The following is a 21,272-nucleotide window of genomic DNA, read 5'->3' as shown; positions in this document are numbered from 1 at the left end:
GCAAAAATAGCAACATTGCTCACTACTGCATCTACTAGGTCATTAATAAATAAATTGAAGAGCACTGGACCCAGAACAGACCCCTGTGGGACCCCACTGCTAACAGTCTCCCATTTTGAGTACAATCCATTGACCACAACTCTTTGTTTTCTGTCCATTAGCCAGTTCCCTATCCATGCACACAGATTCTTCCCCAGTCCTTGCATCCTCAACTTTTGCACCAGACTTTTGTGGGGAACAGTGTCGAAGGCCTTTGCAAAGTCCAAGTATATCACATCTACAGCATTCCCAATATCCATATTAGCATTCACTACCTCATAAAAGCTGAGCATGTTAGTCAAACAGGACCTGTCTTTAGTAAACCCATGTTGATGCTGAGAAATAAGATTATTTTCTACTATGAAGTCATGTATAGTATCTCTTAGGACAACTATTAGTCGTGCACTGCACAAAGTTGGCCTTTATGGAAGGGTGGCAAGAAGGAAGCCACTGTTAACAGAAAAGCATAAGTAGTCCCGTTTGCAGTTTGCCACAAGCCATGTGGGGGACACAGCAAACGTGGAAGAAGGTGCTCTGGTCAGATGAGACCAAAATGGAATTTTTTGGTCAAAATGCAAAACGCTATGTGTGGCGGAAAACTAACACTGCACATCACTCTGAACACACCATCCCCACTGTCAAATATGGTGGTGGCAGCATCATGCTCTGGGGGTGCTTCTCTTCAGCAGGGACAGGGAAGCTGGTCAGAGTTGATGGGAAGATGGATGGAGCCAAATACAGGGCAATCTTGGAAGAAAACCTCTCGGAGTCTGCAAAAGACTTGAGACTGGGGCGGAGGTTCACCTTCCAGCAGGACAACAACCCTAAACTTAAAGAGAAACTCCGACCAAGAATTGAACTTTATCCCAATCAGTAGCTGATACCCACTTTTACATGAAAAATATAATGATTTTCACAAACAGACCATCAGGGGGCGCTGTATGACTGATTTTGTGCTGAAACCCCTCCCACAAGAGGCTCTGGTACCGTACGGTACTCTGGGCAAACTGCCACAATGTAACAATGACACACACAGGAAATGGCTGTTAAGCTGTCTGTTAAAGCCAGAACAGCTACATAATCTGCCCACAGTAACAATGTCACCATGTAATACATGTCAGAATGTGAATCTGGGAGAGGAAAGATTTTACAATGAGCAAACTCTGACTAAATCATGTATACATAATTGTAAAAATTAAGCACCTTTTTATATTAAATTATTTTCACTGGAGTTCCTCTTTAAAGCCAGGGCAACAATGGAATTGTTTAAAACAAAACATAGCCATGTGCTAGAATGGTCCAGTCAAAGTCTAGATCTAAATTTAATCAAGAATCTGTGGCAAGATCTGAAAACTGCTGTTCACAAACGCTGTCCATCTAATCTGACTGAGCTGGAGTTGTTTAGCAAATAACAATGGGCAAGGATTTCAGTCTCTAGATGTGCAAAGCTGGTAGAGACATACCCTAAAAGACTGGCAGCTGTAATTGCAGCAAAAGGTGGTTCTACAAAGTATTGACTCAGGGGGCTGAACAATTACGCACACCCCACTTTGCAGTTTTTTGTTTTTTTTTAATGTTTGGAATCATGTATGATTTTCATTCTACTTCTCACGTGTACACCACTTTGTATTAGTCTTTCACGTGGAATTCCAATAAAATTGATTCATGTTTGTGGCAGTAATGTGACAAAATGTGGAAAACTTCAAGGGGGTCGAATACTTTTGCAAACCACTGTACAATGCTGAGTGTGTTTGTAGTGCTGTATTGTGTGTATGTATAGGTTTGTGCAATAATTGTGTGTGTGTGTGTGTGTGTGTGTATATCATAATATTTTAAAATGTTATAGTGTCCCCTTTACCTTTCTTATGTTTAGCAGTCTAAAGGTGAACATTTACATTACTATCCTGCAGCCAATTAATTGTTTCTGATTGCTGCGGTAATGAATTGTTTGTGTCCGTTAACTGCTGAATTTTCACTAACCAAATCGATCAGATCAGTGGAATTGAGCTGTTTTTCGGATCAATCCCATTGATCTGATGTAATTATTTTGCGGGAATTCGGGTGTTAATGGGCACGATTGCTTCCAATTGATTACCAAGGTGATCAGTAATGATTGATTGGCTCTGGAATTGTACCTGTAATGGATTCCTTTAGACTTGGCTCTCTCTGTGCCCTGACTTCCCCGCTATCCACCTATACTTAGCTACCTATACTGGTCGGCACCTATACCTAGCTAACCTATGCTGGCGGGACCTATACCTAGCTAACCTATACTGGCTGCACCTAGACCTAGATAACATATACTAGGAGCACCTATTGCTAGCTATCTATACTGGGGTCACCGTCAGCTGGCTAACTATACTGGTGACACCAATGCCTGGCTACCTATACTGAGGGAGCCCATACCTGACTACTTATACTTGGGCATAGTATGGGTTTGCGAGGAAGGGGGGGGGGGGCAATTTTTACACCCTCACCCTGGGTGCACTGGTAACAAGTGAGAGGTAATATCCTATGTAGAAGAAGAAGATGGCTAAAAGAAAAAAGATGAGGAGTATCGTACTTTTCAGCAGGAATGGACAGAGGAATTCGCCTTTGTGGAGAGAGCAGGTTCTGCAGTGTGTCTGATATGCAATGATAAAATGACATCAATGAAACAGTCAAATATAAAGTGGCACTTGACCTCCTGAGCGATAATCCCGAGCTGAGCTCGGGGTATATCGCGCAGGAGGATTTCTCAGGCCCTGGTGGGCCGATTTGCATAAAAAATTTTTTGTTACACGCAGCTAGCACTTTGCTAGCTGCGTGTAACTTCCGATCGCCGCCGATCGCCGCCGATCCGCCGCCGCTCGCCGTGCCGTGCAGTCCCCCCCCCCTCCCCGACCCCTTGCGCAGCCTGGCCAATCAGTGCCAGGCAGCGCTGAGGGGTGGATCTGGACTCCCTCCGACGTCATGACGTCGGTGACGTCATCCCGTCCCGTCGCCATGGCGACCGGGGAAGCCCAGCAGGAAATCCCGTTCTGAACGGGATTTCCTGCTTGCTCTGATCGCCGAAGGCGATCGGAGTGGGTGGGGGGATGCCGCTGCGCTGCGGCTATCATGTAGCGAGCCCTGGGCTCGCTACATGATTTAAAAAAGAAAAAATAGTGCTGCGCCACCTCCTGGGCGATATAATTGTATCGCCCAGAGGGTTAAACACGCAATACTACATTTGCACCGAAATATCCTGCGGGGAACAGCAGGAAGAAAGCACGTCAAGAGCTACTGTGCAGATTGCAAGCTAGTCAGCATCAACTCTATGTTTGGACCCAACAAGGTGCTTTAGCAATTGTGAGAAATGGAAAAGGCATTCACAGATGGGGAGTATGCCAAAACATTCATGCTTTGTGAGAAAACGCGAAGAAGCCGCCGCGTGTACTGGCGGCAGGGCGGCTGATTCCGCGTCCAGCGCGGTGGTTTCCGCGCAGCAACGCATGTCTGGGTCAGCTGGGATCTCTAGTGCACCTGGATGGAGAGCTACGCACGCGCGCACCAGAATTCAGGACCTTTATGCCAGCAGGAGATGTGTCAGCTGATCAGGATGATCAGCTGATTCCTGCTGGACTCCTGATTGGCTGAGTGGTTCGGGCAGGGCGGCAGAGTCCTGCAACTATATATACAGCTTGCTTGTCAGTTGCTGGTTGTCTGCCGTTGCGAACACTTACGTGGAAGCACTCAGACCTTAGTCAGATCCAACAGTGTGTTTGAACCAGGAGGACCTGGGAATTCACACTGAGCCAGATTACTTCTGTTTGTTATTGTATTATCATTCTGTTATACTTCAGACTAGTTCCAGGGTGTAGAGACCACGGACCTCACCCCCAAGACTAGGGAACTTGTGTTATCATTCTGTTATACATCAGACTAGTTCCAGGGTGTAGAGACCACGGACCTCACACCCAAGACTAGGGAACTTGTGTTATTCTGTTATACATCAGACTAGTTCCAGGGTGTAGAGACCACGGACCTCACACCCAAGACTAGGCATTGTTTGATATTTTGTTATGACCTGTTGCTTTCCTGACTATCCCTCTGCTTTCTGATTCGGTACCATGCATATCTCATATCTCGTTGCCAAACCCTGCCTGACTTGGATACCAAATCAGCCTTCTGTCTTTATACTTTATCTGTCTGTGTGTTGCTGACCTGGCTTGCCCGACCTCGAGAGCTATCTCTCTCCACTTAAGAGATAGTCTCCAAGATCAGTCAGTGACAGCCACCTTCAGGTGTCACTCACTCTCTGGTCCTTCCTACCTTCAGCCTGGGACTCCACCCCTTTGGAGGTCTCAGGCTGCTGGAAGGTTTTTGCACTTCTCAGAAGGCAGTATCGCCGATACTGCCAAAGACCACCTGCTCCTCGGGTGGTCTTACTCAAAGTCATTACTGGTGCACCAAACACTCACACTATATAGGTGTCCAGAGGTTAGTACTATATCTGTATTATTGGTGATTCTGCAGATCATCCATAATCAGGTATACATCTGCATTCTTTGTGATACTGCAGATCACCAATAATCAGATTCTCTCTGCGTGCTGACACCGATCGTCACATGCTTGTTATTGCCAATGAACTTTTCACGACTTTTCGGATAAAGACAAGATAATAAAAGACATGCCTCTGTCGGCAAGAACTGTTCACGATCGAACCATCATGATGGCAAATCAAATTGAGGCAAGACAAGTGAAGGACATAAATCAGAATCATTTATTTCGCCAAGTACAAATGGGGGATTGTACCCGGAATTGGTTTTGGCTCATGTAGGTTCTGGAAGGATGGGGGGATAATGTCCAAAAGCCAAGATCCTAGGCTACCATACTACGGTGCCACCTGTCACACTTGGCAATCATGTGTCATCCCTAAGAAGGGGGAAGGTCAGAGGGAGGCTATTGTTCAGCAGTGATGACCCAGTTCTTCATGAAAGAAACCTGCAGTGATGGCTGACGCTGCTGAGAATCCCAATTTGCTGACATCTGTCAGTGCTGGCCAAGGTGTTCCAGTTCAAAAAGTACAGTAGTGTTCATTACTGTGGTGGGTCCTGACTCCTGGGCAGCATTCAGCAGGGCTGGTCAAGATAATCTGGCTGTCAAAGAAGCATCCGGCTGTGGCAGCCTTTACTTGTGGTTTAGTGGCTGGCATCATGGAGGGGCTGAACCAGAGGTGTCCCAGCTGCGGGGTAGCAGCAACAGCCAATGGATGAATGGGGCCAGCATCCAGTGACCAAAGGTTTCCGTATCAGCGCGGCGTCTTCCTACCTCAGTGGAGCCCCAACCTCCTGGGTAGCAGTAGAGGACTCCTCAAGGCCTGTACCTGCACAGACAACGGACCAAGGCAGCGGCAAGGTGGAAAAAACTCCAGGTCCTAGACTCCCCATGACCCGCACCAGCGCCCCAGGCTACACCAGACCACACCACACCTGCAGGGGGGTGAAACAAGGTGAATTGGTAGGTAAAAGGGAAGAAAAAGCCAGGATCCTGTGGCCATGGCTGCCAATTAAGGCACCATCTTGAACTCGATGGACGTATGTATTTTTTCAACCAAAATAACTATGTAACTATGTAACATCTTCCTGAATGGCAGTTTAAGAGCAGCACCATTCTTTTTGCTCGCTTTTGCTGAGTCAACAGGTGTAAGTCATTTATCCCAGTTCAGCGTAATTGCAAGATATGCTGTCGGTGACACACTATGTGAGGAAAGTCTTGCTGTTTTGCCTATAAAAGGGACAACAAGATGGGAAGATTTATTAGTCTTTCACTGAGTTCGCTAAAGAAAAAAATCTACAGATGGATAAACTTATTTCAGTGTGTACCGATGGTGCTCCGTGCATGGTGGGAAAAAAACAGAGGATTTGTATTGCTTCTTCATGAACATGACAAGCGACCCATCCTAAGTTTTCACTACATCCTTTATCAGGAGGCACTTTGTGCTCAGATGTGTGGCGAGCAGCTTGGTGAGGTAATGTCGCTAGTCATTCAGGTGCCCAAGCTTTAAATGATTGTTTAATACACTGCTGGATGAAGTTCTGTTAGATCGAATATAAAGATTTTTCCAACATTTCCGATCTGATTATTATTTAACATAACTTGTTCGAAGAAAAAGATTATTTTTGACATTTATTGGATTTGATAGTTTTGGTAGAATAAACCGGAAAATCTAACATTTTTATTGTACAGTGTATGGGCACCATTAGATGTACCCTCAGTTAGATGGCCTAAAGTCTGATCGATGTGCTTTGTTCCTATCTATAATAGCTACTCTACTATAATATCTTAAAGAGAACCTAAACCCTAGGGTGGCTTGCCGACTCCGAGTCGGCAAAAACGAAACTAGCTGGCAGCGGGGGACCAGAGGATCCAGGAGTGACGTCGTGGGCACAGGATGGCTGCAGGGGGCTGGTAAAAGCCCCAGGTAAGTGAAACTCATTTTTTTGTAGGGTTTAGGTTTCCTTTAAGTTTAGTTAAAAAGCGTTTTTGGTGTACATAAAAAAAAAAACAAAAAAAAAAACAGAGGTACGCTACTGCTTAAAGGGTCCTTGAACTGTGTCTTCAAAAAAGAAAACCGGACTTACCTGGGGCTTCCTCCAGCCCACCATAGCCTGCGAGGTCCCCGGCATCCTCCTGACCCCCTCCGCTGTCCCGCTGGTGGCTCCGTTAACACGATGACTTCGGGTGAAGTCACACGAGCTCGTCCTTGCTGCGTAGCCGTCACGTCATCACTTCCGGCCGCCGTAAGAGCCCTGCGCATGCACCTTTTTCTAAAGTCTGAACCGTGCATGCGCAGAGCTCTTATGGTGGCCAGTGTGATGACGCGATAGCTATGCAGTGAGCGCGCGTGATCTCACCCGATGTCTGCGCGTTACCAGAGCCACCAGTGGGACAGCAGAGGGGACCCGGAGGATTCCGGTGACCCTGTGGGCTATGGGGGGGTCTGGAGGAAGCGCCAAAAGAGACCTTTTTCTACAAGGTGGCAGGGCTACACGATGGAACCCAGCAGATATGGGGCTTCGGTGAATCTTTTTAGACAGACAACATACTGGGGCATTCATGTTGACAATGACAGGCTAGGCTGACAGGGTAAAGTGTCAGCTTCCTGGCCAGGAACTTTTTTGTTCCCAAAAGCAGATGTCATTTTAATATAGCTTTAAACGACAACTCAGGTGAGAAGAATATGGAGGTTGCCATATTTATTTAATTTTAAACAATACCAGTGGCCTGGCAACCCTACTGCTCTATTTGGCTGCAATAGTGTCTGAATTACACCAGAAACAAGTATGCAGCTAATCTTGTCAGATCTGACAATAATGTCAGAAACAACTGATCTGCATATGCTTGTTCAGGGTCTATGGCTAAAAGTATTATGCTGGGAATACACCATGTGTTTTTCCGGCAGATAGATGGTTCGATTGATAATTTCTGACAGGTCCAATCTGGAAATCGATCATAAAAACGGTCGGAAATCGATCGGAAAATTGATCGTAAATTCAATCTGCCAAAAAAAAACGTCACCGTATATTCCCAGCATTAAAGGCAGAGGATCAGCAGGATAGCCAGATAACTGGTGTTGTTTAAAAGGGAATAAATGTCAGCCTCCATATCCCTCTAGCTTCAGTTGTCCCATAAAATTCCTAAGAATTGGCAGTGATGAGATGCCTTTTATGCCATATACATATAGAGGAGTCGGAGTCGGTAGAATCCTAAACAGAGGAGTTGAAGTTGGAGTCGGAGGATTTTTGTACTGACTCCACAGCCCTGGTCAGAGCAACTGAACACAACTGTGCTGTGCATAGTGTACTACAGTGCAAAACTGCTTATTCATTATGGCTCGCTATTTTTGCAATCTTTGTTGTGCAAAGTTCACTACAGCGCAAAACTGCTGATTCATTACGGCTCACTGTTTCTGCATTCTTTTCTATAAAGACACAACACATTACAGTTCTAACACACACTTTACTAGGCCTCCTCACCAGACGCTTCACTCACTTGATTTACTGGTAAGACTGCTTGTCTGACCTTATGTAGTCACTGCTAGCATTAAATATTGGACACCGGGGTAGCCCCAGACAAAAACATACATTTTTTCTATTGTACTTTATCCTTATCTATGTATTATGAATTAATGTTTGTTTGCTATAGGGCATTCACAGTATAAAGAGGTATATGTTCTTGTACTTAGGTTTACACAGAAGTACCATACAAGAATGTAATTAATGAATTATATCAATTGTTACTGATTTAATTATTCAAATTGTATAATTATTTTAAGGAGGTTTCCAAATAGTTTGTGACCTGTTTTTTGTATTTTTGTGGGAAAGCCTATAGCTCTTCTAAATGTTTTATAAACATAAAACAAACCTAAAGTGAAAATAAACATATAATACACTTATAAGTTAATCAATCATGTGTGCACCACTAATGCTTAACAGGGCATTAGGGTCTCGTATTTTTTTATTTTCATTTTAATGGCTGCATTTTTTAAAGGACACCAGATGAAAACAAAGTAGGAAAAATGGGGGGAGCAGGCATGTACTGGCTGTTGTCCTGGACAGAAATAGGCTGCACCAGGGTCGGACTGGGACACTAAGGGCTCACCAAGGAAGTTTCAGCCTGGGGCCCGCCCCCTCTTCTCCCCCCCCCCCCCCCCCCCATTTTGGGCTCACATACACATGCAAACATAAATGAGTGTCACCACGCACTGGAACATGGGCGTGGTCATCATGAGTCATGGGCAGACTTTGAAATAAAAAAAAAAACACAAAATAAGTAGCGGTGTTATTCACAGACAGCAGATTTCCAGACAAAATGCAATCAGATTGGCGGCAGATTTCACCACACAATGCAATTAGATTGGCGGCAGATATCCCCACAAAATGCAATTAGATTGGCGGCAGATATCCCCACAAAATGCAATTTGATTGGTGGCAGATTTCCCCACAAAATACAATTAGATTGGTGGCAGATATCCCCACAAATTGCAATTAGATTGGCAGCAGACATCCCCACAAAATGCTATCAGATTGGCAGCAGATTTTCCAACAAAATACAATCAGATTGGTGGCAGATATCTCCACAAAATGCAATTAGATTGGCGGCAGATATCCCCACAAAATGCAATTAGATTGGCGGCAGATATCCCTACAAAATGCAATTAGATTGGCGGCAGATATCCCCACAAATTGCAATCAGATTGGAAGCAGATATCCCCACAAGATGCAAATAGATTGGCGGCAGATATCCCCACACATTGCAATTAGATTGGTGGCAGATATCCCCACAAAATGCAATCAGATTGGCGGCAGATTTCCCAACAAAATACAATCAGATTGACGTCAGATATCCCCACAAAATGCAATTAGATTGGCAGCAGATTTCCCCACAAAATGCAAATAGATCGGCGGCAGATATCCCCACAAAGGCAGGTCCCCAGTTAGTGGGGGGCCCAGAGCTGAGAAGGTGGGGGGCACAGCGCAGGAAGGGGGGAAACTGTGCACAGAGCAGCAGGGAGGGGGTAAGCCTCCCCCCCTCCCTCACCTAGGGCCCCCCCTTTCGCGCTCCACCCCCTCCAAAATTGCAGCCAGCCATCCACAGGAAGTACTGCGAGAGTGTGATTGGTCAGTGCAGTGCAGGAGACCAGACCAGCCAGCGGCACGCAGAGCTATGTATCTCATACCGGTAAGCTATTCCCCGCTGCTGCCGCTGGCTGGCTGCAATTGTGGAGGGGGGAAGCGCGGAAGGGGGGGCCCCTAGGTGAGGAAGGGGGGAGGCTTCCCCCCCTCCCTGCTACTCTGTGCACAATTTCCTCCCTTCCTGCGCTGTGCCCCCTCCTTCTCAGCACTGGGGCCCCCAGAAGGCGGGGTGGCCGGGGCCCACCGATGGAAAAATCGGTGGTTCGGTGGGTCAGTCCGAGCCTGGGCTGCACCACCAAGATATACCATCAAATAATCTTTATTCAAACACTAAGACAAGAATTTTAAAAACATTTAAAATGATGTCCATTGCACAACAAAAGCAACCCTCCACGACACAACGTAATGTGGGGGAGTATCATACAATAACAATGCCTCATAAATAAATTGTAATCCTTTAACTGCATAACATCCATCTGGGTTTTGCAATAGATCCCAGTATGGAAATTAAGGATCCGGGCCCAGGGAGTCTAATCTTAGTAAGTTTGGTTAAAGCATACCTCCCAACTTTTTGAGATCAGAAAGAGGGACACTTAAGCCACACCCCTAACCATGCCGTTGACACACCCCTAGTCCATAAATATGTCGTAAAAAAAATATGTTGTTTTATAATTTAAACTAAACTGGTCCTTTCTATCCTAGTTCATTTTCCTTCATTGTAATATTTGAAAATAACAAATATATAAATAAAAGGGTGGGAATAAAATTTAGATTTATTTTAAGCGCATTTTTCAGTAGAAAATATATTTACATAGATCTGTACATAAGCCTGAAAGAGGAAGAAATAGGGACAGAGGGACTAGATCCCCAAAGAGAGCTAAGCTACAGATAAAAAAAATGTATACCACAAAATTAGAGCTAACTTTCACATCTACATGTCTTTCTTAGTAGCAGGTTTTCTCTAGTTAAAGGGGTTCTTTTGCGAAAAAAGTAGGCAGTTAAAAAATGTCAAACACTGGTCCACATGACAGCCCAGGGGCCCCAGGTCTCTCTCACTCACTGGGGCCCCCAAACCACCATGCGACACCTAGAGGGAAGTGCGGGCAAGCCCTGGACCTCTCACCTCCAGGGAACTCACCCCACCACCTCTAAACTGAATGCCAACTGCAACAAACACAATTGCTAACTTCCAGTCAGAGCAATATCCTGCCTCTATCTGGCCAGCAGACGCTAGTCAGCCAATCAGGTGCACTGTCATACACCCTTTGCCTGCTGTACCATACCTAGCAGGAATTACATAGATTAGCATTCAGGTGGGAGGCTTCGGTTGGACGCAATCGTGAATTGCGTCGTTTACAGGGACGCCCCGTGTAGGCACATCTCCCACACGGTCCCCTCCCTAACCACTCACCTGTCAACCGCATCGTAGAAGCTGCAAAAAATAAATTTAAAATCACAAACACTGGTCCACATGACAGCCCAGGGGCCCCAGGTCTCTCTCACTCACTGGGGCCCCCAAACCACCATGCGACACTTAGAGGGAAGTGCGGGCAAGCCCTGGACCTCTCACCTCCAGGGAACTCACCCCACCACCTCTAAACTGAATGCCAACTGCAACAAACACAATTGCTAACTTCCAGTCAGAGCACTATCCTGCCTCTATCTGGCCAGCAGACGCTAGTCAGCCAATCAGGTGCACTGTCATACACCCTTTGCCTGCTGTACCATACCTAGCAGGAATTACATTGATTAGCATTCAGGTGGGAGGCTTCGGTTGGACGGAATCGTGAATTGCGTCGTTTACAGGGACGCCCCGTGTAGGCACATCTCCCACACGGTCCCCTCCCTAACCACTCACCTGTCAACCGCATCGTAGAAGCTGCAAAAAATAAATTTAAAATCACAAACACTGGTCCACATGACAGCCCAGGGGCCCCAGGTCTCTCTCACTCACTAGGGCCCCCAAACCACCATGCGACACCTAGAGGGAAGTGCGGGCAAGCCCTGGACCTCTCACCTCCAGGGAACTCACCCCACCACCTCTAAACTGAATGCCAACTGCAACAAACACAATTGCTAACTTCCAGTCAGAGCAATAGCCTGCCTCTATCTGGCCAGCAGACGCTAGTCAGCCAATCAGGTGCACTGTCATACACCCTTTGCCTGCTGTACCATACCTAGCAGGAATTACATAGATTAGCATTCAGGTGGGAGGCTTTGGTTGGACCAATCGTGAATTGCGTCGTTTACAGGGACGCCCCGTGTAGGCACATCTCCCACACGGTCCCCTCCCTAACCACTCACCTGTCAACCGCATCGTAGAAGCTGCAAAAAATAAATTTAAAATCACAAACACTGGTCCACATGACAGCCCAGAGGCCCCAGGTCTCTCTCACTCACTGGGGCCCACAAACCACCATGCGACACCTAGAGGGAAGTGCGGGCAAGCCCTGGACCTCTCACCTCCAGGGAACTCACCCCACCACCTCTAAACTGAATGCCAACTGCAACAAACACAATTGCTAACTTCCAGTCAGAGCAATATCCTGCCTCTATCTGGCCAGCAGACGCTAGTCAGCCAATCAGGTGCACTGTCATACACCCTTTGCCTGCTGTACCATACCTAGCAGGAATTACATAGATTAGCATTCAGGTGGGAGGCTTCGGTTGGACGCAATCGTGAATTGCGTCGTTTACAGGGACGCCCCGTGTAGGCACATCTCCCACACGGTCCCCTCCCTAACCACTCACCTGTCAACCGCATCGTAGAAGCTGCAAAAAATAAATTTAAAATCACAAACACTGGTCTACATGACAGCCCAGGGGCCCCAGGTCTCTCTCACTCACTGGGGCCCCCAAACCACCATGCGACACCTAGAGGGAAGTGCGGGCAAGCCCTGGACCTCTCACCTCCAGGGAACTCACCCCACCACCTCTAAACTGAATGCCAACTGCAACAAACACAATTGCTAACTTCCAGTCAGAGCAATATCCTGCCTCAATCTGGCCAGCAGACGCTAGTCAGCCAATCAGGTGCACTGTCATACACCCTTTGCCTGCTGTACCATACCTAGCAGGAATTACATAGATTAGCATTCAGGTGGGAGGCTTCGGTTGGACGCAATCGTGAATTGCGTCGTTTACAGGGACGCCCCGTGTAGGCACATCTCCCACACGGTCCCCTCCCTAACCACTCACCTGTCAACCGCATCGTAGAAGCTGCAAAAAATAAATTTAAAATCACAAACACTGGTCCACATGACAGCCCAGGGGCCCCAGGTCTCTCTCACTCACTGGGGCCCCAAAACCACCATGCGACACCTAGAGGGAAGTGCGGGCAAGCCCTGGACCTCTCACCTCCAGGGAACTCACCCCACCACCTCTAAACTGAATGCCAACTGCAACAAACACAATTGCTAACTTCCAGTAAGAGCAATATCCTGCCTTTATCTGGCCAGCAGACGCTAGTCAGCCAATCGGGTGCACTGTCATACACCCTTTGCCTGCTGTACCATACCTAGCAGGAATTACATAGATTAACATTCAGGTGGGAGGCTTCGGTTGGACGCAATCGTGAATTGCGTCGTTTACAGGGACGCCCCGTGTAGGCACATCTCCCACACGGTCCCCTCCCTAACCACTCACCTGTCAACCGCATCGTAGAAGCTGCAAAAAATAAATTTAAAATCACAAACACTGGTCCACATGACAGCCCAGGGGCCCCAGCTCTCTCTCACTCACTGGGGCCCCCAAACCACCATGCGACACCTAGAGGGAAGTGCGGGCAAGTTCCCTGGAGGTGAGAGGTCCAGGGCTTGCCCGTACTTCCCTCTAGGTGTCGCATGGTGGTTTGTGGGCCCCAGTGAGTGAGAGAGACCTGGGGCCCCTGGGCTGTCATGTGGACCAGTGTTTGTGATTTTAAATTTATTTTTTGCAGCTTCTACGATGCGGTTGACAGGTGAGTGGTTAGGGAGGGGACCGTGTGGGAGATGTGCCTACACGGGGCGTCCCTGTAAACGACGCAATTCACGATTGCGTCCAACCGAAGCCTCCCACCTGAATGCTAATCTATGTAATTCCTGCTAGGTATGGTACAGCAGGCAAAGGGTGTATGACAGTGCACCTGATTGGCTGACTAGCGTCTGCTGGCCAGATAGAGGCAGGCTATTGCTCTGACTGGAAGTTAGCAATTGTGTTTGTTGCAGTTGGCATTCAGTTTAGAGGTGGTGGGGTGAGTTCCCTGGAGGTGAGAGGTCCAGGGCTTGCCCGCACTTCCCTCTAGGTGTCGCATGGTGGTTTGGGGGCCCCAGTGAGTGAGAGAGACCTGGGGCCCCTGGGCTGTCATGTGGACCAGTGTTTGTGATTTTAAATTTATTTTTTGCAGCTTCTACGATGCGGTTGACAGGTGAGTGGTTAGGGAGGGGACCGTGTGGGAGATGTGCCTACACGGGGCGTCCCTGTAAACGACGCAATTCACGATTGCGTCCAACCGAAGCCTCCCACCTGAATGCTAATCTATGTAATTCCTGCTAGGTATGGTACAGCAGGCAAAGGGTGTATGACAGTGCACCTGATTGGCTGACTAGCGTCTGTGTTAAGCTTGCAGGGAAGTTCAGATGCTGTTGACCTTTCCACTGCGGTATGAACCACCCAAGCACAGGATCTAAGTGACCACGGGTCTTCACCCACGACCCCTTGAGGGGGAAGCAGGACCGCAACCCCTGGAGGGGGAAGCGGATACTTCGCTGCCTAGTGCCCACCAGGTTGCGCTTGGAATGATTCCACAGAGGATCGGAGAACAGGAACAACTCAGTGTGGAGAGCCCAGAACTGGGAGGCGTAGTTGGGTACAGGCACAGGTCGGGACAGGCGGATATCTGGAAGGTCGTAGACGAGCAGAAGGTCGAGGCAGGCGGCAGACAAATCGTAATCGAGAAACGTAAGCCAGGGGTCAGGACGGGCAGAAATCAACGTAGTCGGGGTCACAAGCCAAGGTCACAACAGGAATCACAGAGTATAACAGGCAATAGCTTCAGGCACAAGCTGTATGAACAAACAGCACCTATAGGAAGGGCAGGCTTGTGTAAATACAAGTTTTGGCGCCAAAATTAGCGCTGCGCATGCGCGCTGCGCGCAGAGCGGAGCGCGCGTGCACGCGCATCGACGTACGTGCGTGCTCGACCTCTCGCGCACACTGCGCAGGTGCATGACCCCGCGTGCTGTGCGCGCCAAACACCAGAACTGACCATAACACCTAGTGAACCCGCGCGCGCGCGCGTAGAGACGCGTGCGCGAGAACGCCTGAGCAGCCCAGGACGGTGAGTATGACAGTCTGCTGGCCAGATAGAGGCAGGATATTGCTCTGACTGGAAGTTAGCAATTGTGTTTGTTGCAGTTGGCATTCAGTTTAGAGGTGGTGGGGTGAGTTCCCTGGAGGTGAGAGGTCCAGGGCTTGCCCGCACTTCCCTCTAGGTGTCGCATGGTGGTTTGGGGGCCCCAGTGAGTGAGAGAGACCTGGGGCCCCTGGGCTGTCATGTGGACCAGTGTTTGTGATTTTACATTTATTTTTTGCAGCTTCTACGATGCGGTTGACAGGTGAGTGGTTAGGGAGGGGACCGTGTGGGAGATGTGCCTACACGGGGCGTCCCTGTAAACGACGCAATTCACGATTGCGTCCAACCGAAGCCTCCCACCTGAATGCTAATCTATGTAATTCCTGCTAGGTATGGTACAGCAGGCAAAGGGTGTATGACAGTGCACCTGATTGGCTGACTAGCGTCTGCTGGCCAGATAGAGGCAGGATATTGCTCTGACTGGAAGTTAGCAATTGTGTTTGTTGCAGTTGGCATTCAGTTTAGAGGTGGTGGGGTGAGTTCCCTGGAGGTGAGAGGTCCAGGGCTTGCCCGCACTTCCCTCTAGGTGTCGCATGGTGGTTTGGGGGCCCAGTGAGTGAGAGAGACCTGGGGCCCCTGGGCTGTCATGTGGACCAGTGTTTGTGATTTTAAATTTATTTTTTGCAGCTTCTACGATGCGGTTGACAGGTGAGTGGTTAGGGAGGGGACCGTGTGGGAGATGTGCCTACACGGGGCGTCCCTGTAAACGACGCAATTCACGATTGCGTCCAACCGAAGCCTCCTACCTGAATGCTAATCTATGTAATTCCTGCTAGGTATGGTACAGCAGGCAAAGGGTGTATGACAGTGCACCTGATTGGCTGACTAGCGTCTGCTGGCCAGATAGAGGCAGGATATTGCTCTGACTGGAAGTTAGCAATTGTGTTTGTTGCAGTTAAAAAATGTGACAGATGACAGGTTTTGAGCCAGTCCATCTTTTTAAGGGGGATTCTCAGGGCTTTCTTTGTTTTCAACAGCATTTCCTGAACAGCAGTTTAACTGCTAAAATAGCAAGATACCAGCCAGCCTAATCACTTGCACACTATTATGTCAGTTAGATTTTGCAACTGTTGTTCAGGAAATGCTGTTGAAAAAAAAGAAAGCCCTGAGAATCCCCCTTAAAAAGATGGACTGGCCCAAACCTGTAATCTGTCATATTTTTTAACTGCCTACTTTTTTCGCGAAAGAACCCCTTTAAGCAGTATATTTACCTGTAGCTCAGTACTTCCCTGCTATTTGCCTGTCCTAAATAAACAGCATTCAGCTTTACATCACACTTCCCTACTAGCTGCAGAGCACTCATGTGTCAGCCCGATGCATGCTGGGATTGTAGTTTACAGCTTGTAATCTTTTACTGATGGCTAACACGGTACAATACCCTACTGCTACTAATCTGCAACAAGAGGTTGGACAGAACTACAATCCCAGCAGCCTCAGCTTCAGATAAGGATGTAGCTGATACAGCCGACTCTGGGAAGTTGCAGAGTAGGAGAGAGCAAGGGAAATTGCTCGAGTAGCCAACTTGCAGTGCAGAAGATACTGTTTATAAGTTCATTTTTCCAGATTATAGGGATAGATGAACTCCATTCTAGATGGCTACATGCAGGGGCGTACCTGGATAATATAGAGCCCATGGCAAACACTGAAATTGCGCCCCTCCTCCCGTTAGAGCCCCCTTCCCGTCTAAAAACAGCATACTTTCTCACATACATGTGTTATGGCTGCCTGTGGGGTTTTTTTGAGAAAAAGAGAGAACACCAAGAGCCCAATATAGTGTAGTATGTACTGGTAATGTATAATTGGAAGAGTAATAATATTAATTTCATACTCACAAACCAGGGTTACCAATTGGGCAACCACTGTCAAAGCAGGTGGGGAGATTGTCCTGACCCCACTCAGGATTAAAAAGTCACTCTCTGTAGTAGAAAAAGGAAGGGTACAACCCTCCACCAAGGGTGGACTTGATGTAGATAATAGGATAACAGAGGCGCTAACAGGATAAAAAACACTAAAAGAACTTAAAAACCCATCTTGGTAATAGAGGAGGTAGTGGTGGACCCACCTCCTCCAAGCAGAACATACGACTGTGGATTTTCAGTCAAAACAATTTTATTGGATACTCCAAATAAAGTGCAAAGCGTTTCGCAGGGCACAAACCCGCCTCATCAGGCAACAACAGATAGGAGTAAATAGCATCTGCCAGTATCATCAACGATGAAGTGCTTAGATGATACTGGCAGATGCTATTTACTCCTATCTGTTGTTGCCTGATGAGGAGGGTTTGTGCCCCGCGAAACGTGTTGCACTTTATTTGGAGTATCCAATAAAAGTGTTTTGACTGAAAATCCACAGTCGTATGTTTTGCTTGAAGGAGGTGGGTCCACCACTACCTCCTCTATTACCAATATCTGTGGGTTTTTTTGACTCATGATATTGCTGAAGTAACTTTTCTAGAAATATCTCTTCTTCCCTCTCTGTCCTCTTTTCTACTACTGCCATGTACCCCGGATAACAGAATGAATCTGATATGAGATCTAAGTGACGGGGAGGCACAGGGGCAAGCATGGCAGCGCAGCACAGAAGCAGGCACAGCAGCCCAGCACAGGAGCAGGTATGGTGCCCATGGCATAAGCCATGTCAGCAAGGGGCAGAACCCAGGACGGGTAAAAAAAAAAGGGACAGTCCCACAAAAAAAAAAATCAGGATTCTTGGACCCTATGGTTAAAGTGCTAGTGCCATCCATGCAAATACACCAACAGGTTCCTAAATCAGTGCATAAAAGGATCAAGAACAGTGAATAGATGGATATGCTCACAAACATGTATGGAAAGTGTTAATAATTAATGGACAGTGCATGCAGGGATAGGCAATATAAGTTGTGCTATACATACATATTCCCAGGACAGGATCCAGTAACAAATCATGAGCAGCAATGGAGTAAGGGCGGAGGGAGGCACACAAAACGCTCAACAACTGTGAGCATCTTGTGTGCCTCCCTCCGCCCTTACTCCATTTGCTGCTTTGATTGCATCTTCCTGCTGTTCAGACAACAAGGGAAAGTATACAGACAAAATTTCTCTGAGAAGAGTGCACCCTTTAGTGCTGGAAAATGGCCAGTGTCTGATTATTTGCTCCTATATAGTCAAAAGTAAACTTTGCACAGTATAGGCCAGCAGCTTAGCGATCTAAATTGGTTATGCACATGTTGTTTGCGTGCCTGGCTGAAGATGTGTACTGAATGCAGAACATCTTAGAAAACATGTTAAAGGAACACTATCAATACCCAAGTGTTCTAAAATGATGTCTAAGTAGTAATAATGAAGCAGAGTTTTATGAAAACAAAAGCCTATCAGGTTTCACACACACAATTACAAATGTTTATGTTGCACATAAGATACATTTTCTCTGCTCTCTGTGAGAGAAAGCTCTGCCTGTCTCTGACTGAGCTCTCGGCACACACAGAGTTAACAGATGCACTGTGAGGGAATTCCCCCCTCCCCTCATGGCTCACTTTGGTGTCAGATTAGAGAAGACTGCCATCAGAAACGTGTGAAAGGAATTAGATAACCGTAAACCAAAAGATAAGGGTTTAAATGAATACACCAGTACTTAGCAGCACTCCCAAAACATTTAGGGCTTGATTCACAAAGCGGTGCTAACTGTTAGCACGCCTGTGAAAACCCCCTTAGCACGTCTAAACAAGGTTTTCGCGCATAAAACTTTACGCGCGCAAAACTTTATGCGCGTAAAACTTTACGCGCGTACTGCACAGAGCGCAGGGCGCTCCGTGCAAAGTGCCCATTAAAGCCTATGGGACTTAGCACACGTAAAACTTTGCGCGCGTAAAACTTTGCGCGCGCAAAGTTAGTGCGCGATCTGATTGACAAATCCGGTGCTGCTAACCTACTTAGCACCCTGGTTAGCGCGTCTAAAGACTTTAGATGTGCTAAGTAGGTTAGCACCGCTTTGTGAATCAAGCCCTTCCTATCTTAATTGAAAAAAAACATGTCAATCGATAGTGTTCCTTTAAATCAGCATTATATATTTACTAGGCAATTACAGTAGGCCCGCTAGAAGCAGCATCCACCTCCTCCCCATGTGCACTCCCCCTCATGCATCCTGGACTGTGCATCTTCATCTCATGAGAACTGGACTCTGCAGAAGAGATCTAACATCTTCTAGACCAGAAAAGATTGCCTAACTAGAGCTACTGGGATTTTGTTTAGGATGTTGTGTGACTTCCATAAACCTACAGTAATACCAGTGATATTTTCTTTCACAGGCCTAAGCTATGTCTGATTGCCCTAATTCAGTTGAGCAAAGCAGAACAGGGTTGTTACAGAGGAGGACTGGAGAAAGGGTTGGAAAGCTAGAAAAATTGGATTTCATGAAGAGGACATACATAAGTAAGGCTTTATATATGATATGATGTAATGTAGATGATTAAACAATGTTGTCATTTAAGTGTAGACCTATGCAATTTACTTAGGGTGGAATCTCTTGATAATTTAGAGCTCATTCTCTTTGGAAATACTGATAAAAACTTAGCACTCATTGACAATTAATGGGTGGTGACTGGTCTTTTTGGCTTTTCCTGGGTGACATTGACTGGCCATAGTGTCGCTGACAGGCATTTTCCATTGACTTCTGTAGAGGTGAAAGCGCCACTCAGTACCACCAAAATGGAGGATTTTTACAGCAGGATTTTTACAAAAGCATCCAGCTTTTTTGTTAGCGCTTTAATTAGGAAAGCTGCAGTGAGAGAAATATACAAGCTGCCACTGCTATCCTCTTTTGAAAAATGGCACATGCCTGGCTGTTGTGCTGATAATCTGGCTTGAATAACACTTGGTACACAGTGAGCATGTTGTCCTCAGCGAAGGTCAGGACTGGAAGAATACAAGAGGAGTCAAAGTCACAGGCCAAAGGGCCAAGGCAGGCAGAAAACTTGCCAGGTCGAGAGAGAGGCAGGAAGATCATTAGCCAGGTTCAGGGCAATGGTGCACCAGGGACGGGTTACCCAAGCTGTCGGAACAAACAGCACTGACTGTGGTGTGAAGGGAGTTCTTACAGGCAAGGACAAAGGATCTTGGCATCAAGTTTGAATGCCACATGGTTGTGCATGCTGCTGCCAGCGTTATGCAACTTACCAGCACATAAAACTGCAGCTGGACTCAAGCGCATTTGCACAATCCAGCTGCTGGTGACGTTTAAAGTTTGCAAAAGAGCACCTGGATGTTCCACAGCAGTACTGGCAAACTATTCTGTGGACAGATGAAACCAAAGTTGAGTTGTTTGCAAGAAACGCACAACACTATCTGTGAAGAAAAAGAGACACAGCACACCAACATCAAAACCTCATCCCCACTGTGAAGTATGGTGGTGGGGGCATCATGGTTTGGGGCTGTTTTGCTGCGTCAGGGCCTGAACATATTGCTATCATCAAAGGAAAAATGAATTCCCAAATTTATCAAGACATTTTGTAGGAGAATTTAAGGCCATCTGTCCACCAGCTGAAGCTCAGCAGAAGATGGGCGTTCCAAAAGGACAACGACCCAAAGAATAGAAGTAAATCAACAACAGAATGGCTTAAAGGGGTTCTTTCGCGAATGAGAAAAAAAAAACCAAGTGGTTTATGCATAACCTATTAAACATCCTTCTAAAATAGTGCAAAAAGTTTTTCAAAAAAATGAATGGTTTCCTCAATACTACATGTAATGTAATCAGTGTCGGATGACGGGTTGGGAGGCTAATCCATTTGATAGGGGTGTTTTTTTTTTTACTTGCATTTCACAAACCACACTCTTGCCTACCTAGTTTTCAGTTTTGTAAACCACTGCCATCAGGATTTGCAGTTAAAGCTGTTATAATAACTGCCGAGCTCAGGCTGAGCTCCTCGGCAAGTTATTTATTGTAGTTTCACAGACAGTACCCCTGCAGGAATAGCTCAAGCAGAAAGCCGAGCAGCGTTTCAGTGAGCACGTCATGTGTTTACTTTGTTGCCTGGCAACTTGACTCCAGCGTGTGTGCAGATAAGTTTCTATCCTCTGCAAGCCAGTCATCTTATCAGCTGCTGACAAACTCCAGCGTCTCTGCAGGAGTAATGTGTCTTCAGAGTGTGCCCCACTTATCTTTTAGATCATTGTTACACAGTCCTGCCAGGAGAAGATTTTTAGAGGCTT

At 46.9% G+C, this 21,272-nt stretch overlaps 2 protein-coding genes across 2 annotated transcripts in view; both read left to right on the top strand.

Moving 5' to 3' along the window:
- Positions 1-19,482, top strand: part of LOC137518734 (thiopurine S-methyltransferase-like) — an 80,639-nt gene extending 61,157 nt beyond the window's left edge. The window contains exon 9 of the mRNA XM_068236958.1: positions 19,373-19,482. Coding sequence (XP_068093059.1) covers positions 19,373-19,389 — 17 coding nt within the window. The 3' untranslated portion in view covers positions 19,390-19,482. The remainder of the gene's footprint in view (positions 1-19,372) is intronic.
- Positions 19,483-21,035: 1,553 nt separating this feature from the next.
- The window catches only part of LOC137518735 (thiopurine S-methyltransferase-like), a 49,877-nt gene continuing 49,640 nt past the window's right edge, over positions 21,036-21,272 (top strand). The window contains exon 1 of the mRNA XM_068236959.1: positions 21,036-21,064. The gene's annotated coding sequence lies outside the window, so the exon portion shown is untranslated. The remainder of the gene's footprint in view (positions 21,065-21,272) is intronic.

This window comes from Hyperolius riggenbachi, chromosome 5, assembly GCF_040937935.1.
Source record: "Hyperolius riggenbachi isolate aHypRig1 chromosome 5, aHypRig1.pri, whole genome shotgun sequence".
Lineage (NCBI taxonomy): Eukaryota > Metazoa > Chordata > Amphibia > Anura > Hyperoliidae > Hyperolius > Hyperolius riggenbachi.
The sequence above is the reverse complement of the archived record's forward strand: the minus strand, read 5'-3'. Positions and strand labels throughout refer to the sequence as shown.